Source organism: Protopterus annectens, chromosome 17.part0 (assembly GCF_019279795.1).
Source record: "Protopterus annectens isolate FY-2018-M chromosome 17.part0, PAN1.0, whole genome shotgun sequence".
Classification (NCBI taxonomy): domain Eukaryota; kingdom Metazoa; phylum Chordata; order Ceratodontiformes; family Protopteridae; genus Protopterus; species Protopterus annectens.
Window position 1 is genome coordinate 510,301,435 of NC_056751.1, and position 10,068 is coordinate 510,311,502.

Sequence of the window (10,068 nt, forward strand, 5' to 3'; positions counted from 1 at the left end):
ACACTGAGTTTCTACAGAAAGTTAACAACTGTCAGTAACTTGATTGAAGATGTAATAGTTGCTGACAGAATAACTTACTTGGATGTCGTGTTTCTTTAGAGATATGGATGTACTACTGACCAAAGCCTTGTTGCTGAAACCGGTCTAGTTTCAGTTGGAATAAAGTTTGTTTTGTATGGATCCTCCAGGGTGCTGGCTTCTTCTCTTGTTCATTTACCTAGCTTACTTGCTGAACACCAGCCTAACTTGCTAGCTTTCTTCTTGCCATATGGAGGTCAGTAATATATCAGAGGAGAATTACTGAATTATTATTCTGCCACAACTAATGGAAGTCAGTCAAGGAAGGATAAATATTTTCCTTGATGAAAGAAAGCTTTAATTCCAGTGCAGAAGCTTTTAGATTTGAGCTTAAGTATTAAATACTGAATCCATCTGAAGTTTTGAAGTGCTGCTAATTCTATTTAAGTAATGACTTGTAACAGCTTCTTGCGTTCCTGAAAAGTTGAAGTACAGTAGGGGTTCTGAAACACAGTAGGCTTTCTAAAGTCCACATGTGGCCACATTAAGTGCTGACGTCAGATATGACCCAAGGATATGAATGAGCATACCATTAACAGTTTATGAGTTGTCACTAAGGAGTCCATGATCACTAAAACAGGATTACTGAAGTACTGAAATGCACGGTCTAAAAATGAAAAGTAATATAACAAGTTTCCATTTGTGTTGGAAAAGGAATGGTCAAAAATATGTTAGATTAGATTTAAAACAATGGAGTTTGGGGTAATGCATGCATGAAGAAACAATTCAGAAAAGCAATAAACAATGAGGAGGAAGTATCAGCAAGGCTTAAAAGCAACTTAGTGGTATGAACAAAGAAATATTACATAGAAGTAGGTATGCAACTAAGGTTAGAACACTTGTGTGTAACACTACCAGTAAAAAGGAAACAGTACAGCTTCTGTGTTGAAGGCTACTGAAATCCCACATGTATTAAGGCATGAATGTCTACAAATTCTAATCTATACAAGGATACTGACAGAATGGAAACAATATAGATAGAGAGACAAGTGTCTGGCCTGTTTTTGCAAAACTAGGATTTCTGTATGCAGTGCTGGCAACATGAGATCAGCTAATGCCTTGTGAATGAAAGGCCAGCCAGGGGCAGATGATGGGGTTCAAGCAGTCAATGACTCACTCTGCTCTCAGAGAAAAGGTGAGTGAAAAGGAAAGAAACAAGAGATCTACCACTGGTATGATTAAGCATACAATAAAGACAAGGCGGCATCCTAATGTTTGAATGCAAAGCAGCAAAATGCTGATTTCATAATATCAAAACACGCACAAGCCTCTGGCCAGTATGGCTGTATGGCCATCATTATAAAAATAAAAACGTACGCAAGTATGATGGGCCTACAAGTCACTTTCCCAATTTTTGTCTGGCTGCCACAATCCCTGAGACTACAGATTGATTTTTCCTAGAGAACAGGTCGTCACAGTAAAATAAAACACCTGGGAATGGCTAGGTCATTTGTTGGGAGGGAAGTTAATGGGCGAGAACCTATAACAGTGCAGTTGGTTTCAAAAACTAAAATTATGCAAATTTTGTACCAATAGTCTTGGGCCTACAAGTCACTTTCCCAATTTTTGTCTGGCTGCCACAATCCCCGAGACTACAGATTGATTTTTCCTAGAGAACAGGTCGTCACAGTAAAATAAAACACCTGGGAATGGCTAGGTCATTTGTTGGGAGGGAAGTTAATGGGCGAGAACCTATAACAGTGCAGTTGGTTTCAAAAACTAAAATTATGCAAATTTTGTACCAATAGTCTTACATACAGAGAGACTACAGGATCCTACTATGCATGCATAAATTTTAAAAAGAGCAAATAGTATGCATGCTTAAAATGTATAAGCATCTCAAAGCATTCCAGAAAACCTAAGAATCCAGGTTACTTTTCCGTTATCATGGCAACGGGTCTAATGACCACGATAACTTCTTACAGTTGTATTCACATGTAATTCACTGCAAACAACGAAAAAGTAACACATGAACTCCACTCCTTTGTAGTCTTCTCTTACTTGTGTAAAGTAATGGTTTACAGTCCATTAGTCATTTAGAAGAGATCTTCTTAGAAACTTTCTTTCCCAATGTAACTGGGGCAAATGACAAGAACAGACTCTTTTGTGACGGACTTGGTTCTACGCAAGTAGAATCAGAGACGACTGTGAATTAGAAGTTATGTACTCACCATAACGTTCCATCTGAGTAGGTAGTTCATTTGTCTGCAACCTGTGGGTTACGGATCCGATATCGGATCCGAGCCGGCAACTTGTTTCAAGCTAATGGATCCGAGCTCCTAGATCCTCCCTTCACCCATAATCCCCTGCTAACCCTCCATGATCTCAGATCTAGTTTGCCTCCCAATATATATCCAACAAAGGATATCTAAAAACTAATAGATCTGAAGAAGGTCAGGGGGAAGGAGGGGGGGGATGGTTGCAGACAAATGAACTACCTACTCAGATGGAACGTTATGGTGAGTACATAACTTCTAAATCTGAAGTAGGATTGTTCATTTGTCAGCAACCTGTGGGACAGAGTCCCCAGCTACCTGCACCTCGGGTGGCCATCATGGAACGATATTACGAAGCACCGCAGAGCCAAAGGATGCTCTCCCTCTAGAAAGCAGGTCTAGCTTGTAGTGGTTGATAAAGGTATGAGATGAAGCCCAAGTGGCTGCAGAACAAATATCATCCAAAGGAACTCTAGACTTGAAAGCCACAGAAGTAGAAATGGAGCGAGTGGAATGAGCACGAACTCCTTCTGGTGCGGGTCTACCCGAGGCTTGATGAGCCAGTATAATACATTAGGAAATCCAGCGAGATAAAGATACTTCAGAGATAGCTTTCCCCAAGTTAAATTTGGCAAAGGAAACGAACAGCTGGTCAGATTGTCTATGGCCAGCCATCCTATGAGTATAAAAACGAAGCTGCCTATGAACATCCAATGAGTGCAGCTTGTATTCACTCTTATTTTGATATTTAGGGAAGAAAACCGGTAAATTTATGGATTGGTTTATGTTGGTTTCTGATGCTATCTTGGGAAGAAAGGAGGGAATGATCCTGAGGTACACTCTATCAGGGTGAAAAATCAGATGTGGAGGCTTTACAGAAAGAGCCTGAAGTTCCGACACTCTTTTCGCTGAAGTAATGGCTACAAGGAATGCTGTTTTCCATGACAAGAATTTGAGATCCACTGACGCAGCGGGTTCAAATGGTGGAGCAGTCAAGGCTTGAAGAACTAAAGTAAGATCCCATGGGGGTACGGCTTCTTTTACAGGAGGTCTAAGTAAAAAGGTACCCTTGAGAAAGGTTTTACACAATTTGGCTGACATCAAGGGCCCTGCATCATGTCCCACATGATAATGAGAAATGGCTGCCAATTGCACTTTGACAGTTGAACAACTAGCGCCTTCTTGAAAGAGTTCGGTTAGGAAGTCTAAAATGGATGGAAGAGGAGCCGTAAAGGGATCTAGATCGCGGCGCTCCGCCCAGATGGAAAAACATTTCCATTTACTGTGATACACTATCCTGGTGGAGGGCTTATGCGCTGCCATGAGGATGGCTTTGACTGGTGAAGAGATACCGGGAGTCCTAACTAGGAGTGGAACTGGAGCAACCAAGCTGTCAGTTTCAGATTGTCCAGGTTTGGAGTTGGCAAGTCCAATGGATGGGAGATGAGATCCGGAATAGGATCTAGAATCCAAGGGTGATTCACAAGGTGAGACCACAGGTAAGGGAACCAAATTTGTCGAGGCCAGAATGGGGCAATGAGAATCATTTTGCTCCCCAACCGCGAGGCTTTCTGTAAGAGTTGTATCATCATTGGAAGAGGAGAATAGGCATATAGTAGACCAGGTGGCCAAGCATGCACCAGAGCGTCTCTTGGAGATTCCCCTGGTGGGGGGATTAGAGCGAAGAAATTGTCGCATCTGGCGTTTGATGGAGATGCAAAAAGATCGCAGCAGGGTTGCCTCCATGTTGCGAATATCTGCTTCGCTACTAGACGATTGAGAGACCACTCGTAAGGGGTAAGAAGGGTGTGGCTGAGCTTGTCCACTAGGATGTTGGTCCTCCCCGGAATGTGTGTTGCAATCAGAAAGCGGTTGGTGGAGATCACCCATTCCCACACTCTCATGGCTTCGCGGCAAAGAGGATAAGATCTGGTTCCCCCCTGTTTGTTGATATACCAGACCACTGACATGTTGTCCGAGTGAATTGTAATCGCTCCTGCGGGGAGGAAGCTCTGAAGTGCTTGCAACGCCAACAGCACCGCTCTCATCTCCAGAACGTTGATATGCAGGGAGGTCTCTGTATCGTTCCACGCGCCTTGGACTGTCCTGCCTGAGTAATGCCCCCCCCCACCCGAGGCGGGAAGCGTCCGTGGTCACCGTGGTGATAGGGGGAGAGGTGCAGAAGGGACGGCCCGTATGGAAGTTTGATGCTTGGAGCCACCATAGTAGCGCCCTTATGCAAGCCTTGCTGATAGCAATGGGATGGTGGAGAGGAAGGGATAGGAAGGACCATTGCACTAACAGAGTCCACTGCAGGACTCGCATGTTCAAACAGGCGCATGGAAGGAGTGTAATCGCTGCCGCCATGGAGCCTAGTGCCCTCAGGATCAATTCCGCTGGTGAAGCCTCTGAATGAAGGATAGCCCGCACATGAAGTTGTAGATTTCTGATTCTTTCGGCAGTTAGGAAGGCTCGCAAATCTCTGGTGTTTATTCTGGCACCTATGAACTCTATGATCTGTGTTGGAGCCAGTAGAGATTTGCCGACATTGATAGTAATGCCTAGTTGTGGGGCTAGATGGAGAAAGAAGTCTCTGGCCAAGCAAAGTAGATGCCTTGTTGGTGCGGTCAGGAGCCAGTCGTCCAGGTACGGGAAGACCTGAATTCCCTGGAGTCTCAGGTGGGCCGCAATCACTGCTAAGACTTTGGTGAACACCCTGGGGGCTGTGGTGAGGCCAAAGGGAAGGACCCTGAACTGGTAGTGACTGGCTCCCAGCCGGAAGCGAAGGAACCTCCTGGATCGTTTGTCCATTAAGATGTGGTAATACGCATCCTTGAGGTCTATAGAGCACATCCAATTGTTCTCCCTCAAAAGGGGTAGGATAGATTGAAGAGTGACCATTCGGAATTTTTCCTTGGTTACTGACAGGTTCAAGCGGTAAAGGTCTAGAATGGGTCTCAGATCCCCCGTCTTTTTTGGCACCAAAAAGAACCTGGAGTAGAACCCTAAATCCAAGCTGGTCTTGGGGGACGGGCTGGATGGCTCTTTTTCTTAGCAGCTGCTGTATTTTTGCGGCTGCGGCCTCCCTGTGATCGGGTGGTACATCGGGGAGGTTCTTGGATCGGGGGACATGAAGAATTGGTATTTTGTATCCTCTGGATATGATGCGAAGCACCCAGCGGTCTGTTGTGATGGACTCCCATGCCGCTAGATGTTTCGAAAAACGCCCCCCGACTGCCTCCAGAGTGGAGCAGCCGGGCAACCCCTCAAGGCTGCTGCACGGGCCGCTCAGAGAAAGGTTCTCTGGACCGAAAATTTCTCGGAGTCCCTCTCCCCCTGGGGCGACGTCCTCCCTGTCCACCTCTGCCACGGTAGGACTGGTTGTCCGGAGCTGGTTGGGAATGTTGTGATTTCCGGAACCACATCTTCTTCTGACACTTTTGGTTCCTTGAAAAGGACCGCTGGGGAGCAGAGAAGTGGACTCCGACGGCAGACAACGTCTTCCCGTCCTTCTCACTCTGGACAAGCGTCTCGCGAACTGTTTTGCCAAAAAGGGCAGAACCATCAAAGGGGGCGTTCGCGAAGGACGCTTTAAAGGGCTCCGTAAAGTCGCAATGATGGAGCCAGGCCTGACGTCTCATGACTAGGCCTGCTCCAGTAGCCCTAGCGGCTCCCTCTGTGGCGTGGGACAACAGCCGCATAGAGGTGTTTGAAATAGATCTCAGAGTGGCCATTCGGGTGGAGTACAATTGTTTATCCTCCTCCGACATGGACTCAGGGGGGGATGCAGCATATTCTTTGATAAGATCCCGCTGCATCCTGATGACATGTGCCATATAGTTCAGAGACCTTACTGAGAAGGTCGCTGAACTAAAGACTCGCTTCCCTAAGCGGTCCATCAAACAGGACTCTTTGCTCGGTGGATGGACTGAGGGACTCTCCTGAGCCAATTCCCTCTTTGTGGCTGCCGTCAACATGGCATCTACAGGGGGGCCCTTACTCCAATGTGACCGGTCTGAGGGGGGGCTAAGAATCCTATCCGGTCGCTTCGATATTGGCTCCACGGTGTCCGGATCCTTCCATGCCCTGGTGGTAATGAGGTCCACCAGGGGGTCGGCTGGAGGGGACACCCAGGAGGTAGACGGGCCTGCCTCGAATGCCTCCAGAAACACGGACTCATCAGAGGAAGACTTGGGGGCAGACCACCCACCTCTGATTCTAAGCATCTCCATGATGTCTCCAAAGGAGACATCCTCAGGGGGTGATCTTGGAGAGCCTTCCCCTTCCTCCAAGTCCATGTCCTTGGTTAAGGACTCAGGGGAGTCCAGTGCCTCCTTTTGCACTTATGCTTGCGGGGAGCTTCCTCAGGGGGGACTGTCCGAGGAGGCCTCGCCAGCAACATCTTGTTCCAATGGAACTATCTGTGACATCGAAGCAGGCTGTCCCTTTGGCCAGGTGATGGAAGCCTGGCCCAGCAGAGAGGGAGTGCAGGGAGGAGTCGATGCAAGGACCAGGGGTCCGGATGCTCTCAACAGAGCCCTCTCCACAACATCGAATGCCGAGAGAGAGCCACTCTCCAATGGATCTGAAAGTCGTCTCCCACTCGGATCCGATGAAGGGATCGGAGCCGGCGCCGAGACCGTCGGATCCGAGGCACCAGTGTGCTCCGACCTGGACGGAGCCGAAGGCACACTGAATCCCCCGGATCTGAAGCTCGGACCACGGCTCCGAGAGGTCGGATCCGACAGACTCGAGGGTAGGGTCGGATCCGAAGTACCAAGTACTGTCGGCACCGACCCACCCCCGGCTCCAAGGCTGCTCGGCTCCGAGCGCTCCAAACCCGGGTAGCAGGTCGGAGAAGGAGCAATTGGGTGGAAAAAAGGTGTCGAGCTCCCCCCCGAGGGGGGGGGGGGAGGCAAGAGCACTCCCATCTGCGGCTGGGCCTGGATGAACCTTCGCATCATCCGGTCCAAGTCTGCATCTGATAAGCTGAAAGTGGATCTCGAAGAGGCCACCGAGGCAGGCCTGGAATGCCGCCTCGATGACCTCGACTGAGATCGGGTCTCCTCCTCCTCGGGCCCCGGCGAGAAAGAAGGGGATAGGAGCCGAGGAGGAGGAGACCTAGAAACAGTGGAGGGAGAAGCCTGCTTAGCTGGCGGGGCCGAAACGGAGGTCTCGGCCCGCCGCTTGTGGTGCTTCTCCCTCCGTTTCTCCCTCCTGGCCTCCCTGTCCTCCGACACTTTAGCGGGAGTTTGAATCCCAGTCGGAGGCAGGGGGGCAGGAGTGGCAACCACCACAGGCTGTGATGGAGCCACGGGAGCAGCAGAGGTAGCGGAGGCCGAAGCTGAATCCGGGGGTAGAAGTCCCGCCAGGACCAGCTTCGACCTCCGTTCTTACAGTGCCCTGGGGTTGAACGCTGCACAGATAGTACAGCCCGAGGTGAAGTGTTCAACCCCAAGGCACCGAACGCACCGAGTGTGGCCATCAGCCGGGGAGAGCTTATAGCCACACTCGGTACATTTAGAAAATATGGCTTTTGGGGCCTCAGCCATTCCTTTTTTTTTTTTTTTTTTTTAAACTAAAAAAGAAAGAAAAACAACTACACACACACACAGGCCCCAAAAGACCACAACAAACACTCACACACTAGCGACCAGCGAAGGGAGGGTATTAATTAAAAAATAAGGAATCTAACTCAGACACACTTTACAAGTATTACTTCAAACTAAAAAAGAATTTCCTGACTAGAAATAATTAGAAAAAGTTAACTTTTTCCCACTTATCTGACAGAGCTCAAAAAGATCCAGCCATCACAAGCGCGGCAAACTAGATCTGAGGTCATGGAGGGTTAGCAGGGGATTATGGGTGAAGGGAGGAGCTAGGAGCTCGGATCCATTAGCTTGAAACAAGTTGCCGGCTCGGATCCGATATCGGATCTGTAACCCACAGGTTGCTGACAAATGAACAATCCTACTTCAGATCATGTAGTTCACTGCACAAATATTCTCCTTTATGGGTGTCATTCGGGACAAATACTAGCAAATGAATGGTTGATTTAGATGAAGCCACTGTGGCTACCTTGGGGATAAAAGACAGATTTGTTATTAGAGAAACTTTTTATGGATGATTAAGTACAGTACAACAGATACGACATTAAGCTTCAATTTTCTCCTTACAGAAGTGACAGTAACTAAGAAAAAAAAAATCTATCAATACACCATTTACCAAAAAGAAACAGGCATAACCAGAGCTTGCTAACTATGGTTGTATTGCAGCAGGGAGTAATCCCTGCTTCTGGCATTTGTATTAACATCAGAATCAGAGAGCGGAATGTGCGCGGTCGTTGCTCGTTCAGAAGTACCGTCCAATTTTACTTGTTGGGGGGAGGGATTTATCTAGTCCGTATGACAAGTTATACAGACTGACTCGTTACAAGGCAGTAAAAAAGGGTACTTTGTCTTCATGTATGTTTCTTGGTCTTTCAAAATAAGCGGTTCAGGGCTATGCAATGTGCAATCATTGCGTGCCCGTTATACCTGTTGCCCCAATAACGGAAAAGTACTGAGTCCAGTATTTTTCCAAAGAAGAGTTAGAAACAGTGCTGCATGCAACTGTACAATGAGACAAATAATTTCAAAACAGCTGCAAACTTCCAAGAATGCAGTAGACAGATACAAGGCAATTATACTGAGACAAAAAAAAAAGAGATGCAGAGAGAAAATTTTGAAATGATCAACAACGGGGATGGGAGAAAGTACTATGTAGTTTTCATGTGATACATTCTGTGCTTCTTAACTGCAGGTGATAAATCATCCAGATAATCTTTTCCTCATGGTAACTAGAAATTGCCTCATCTGTTTATATACATCCCTGGCTTGGCACCTATGTATCTAATGGACAAAGGCAACCTTTAAATGGTTCACCTCCCAAGCCCCTGCTTACACTTATCAAGGGTACCAGAACTTGTCAGAGATTTGGGATACATGGTTAGGCTTTAAAAGGCCCTTGTGGTCGTTAGCCTAGTAAGCACCTATGACTGCATGCGCATGGTTGCACAAATATCATAACACAGATCAAAAATCCATGGCACTTCTGGTTAGAAAAGCAGTACGGAAGCACATTACAGAAAATGGTTACATTTCTAGCACCTGAACGTAGTACTTACGAAAACAAGGAAACGTATTGGCTGAGGGCCTTGAGAAGGGCACTGGTGCCACCACTGTGGAAGTGAAGAGCGGGCACTGAAACACCTTCTTTAGTTATAAAGATAAGAAATGACCAACCCAGGCCAGGTTTGCTTTTTCTTATTGATTTCAGCTCTGAGAGTTCAAGTGAAAATGACCATTTTTCTCTAGATCCTGGATTTGACAAAGGTGCAGCAGCTAAAAAAATAAAAGAAATAAATTTAAGAATCAAAAGGCACTATGATGCACACAATAATATTTCATTAACATGAAATCAGTAATTTAACAACGATACGTCTATTGTTAGTTCAGATTCTACTTGTAGCCTTACCATTCTTCCTAGCTGCAACCCCTTAATGTGTATTTTAGAAGTAGCGTGGACAAAATTAAGTTTAAGAGAAAAAGCCCAGCATTTGTACAGCTGAATGGTACAGCAATCTGTGAGATTCAAACGATAAAGATGTTTAACTGTATGTACTAGCTATCTGGATCCTTGCAATCCTCAATTCTCTCCAGTATCTGAAAGAATATGCTTGAAAACAAGTGGAGAAGATATCTAAAGATGAGTTAAAAAATCACAAGAAAGAGAA

At 46.6% G+C, this 10,068-nt stretch overlaps 1 protein-coding gene across 1 annotated transcript in view; it reads right to left on the reverse strand.

Moving 5' to 3' along the window:
* TBC1D17 (TBC1 domain family member 17) overlaps positions 1–10,068 on the reverse strand; it is a 1,580,308-nt gene that overhangs the window by 1,133,466 nt on the left and 436,774 nt on the right. The window contains exon 5 of the mRNA XM_044059599.1: positions 9,460–9,676. Coding sequence (XP_043915534.1) covers positions 9,460–9,676 — 217 coding nt within the window. The remainder of the gene's footprint in view (positions 1–9,459; positions 9,677–10,068) is intronic.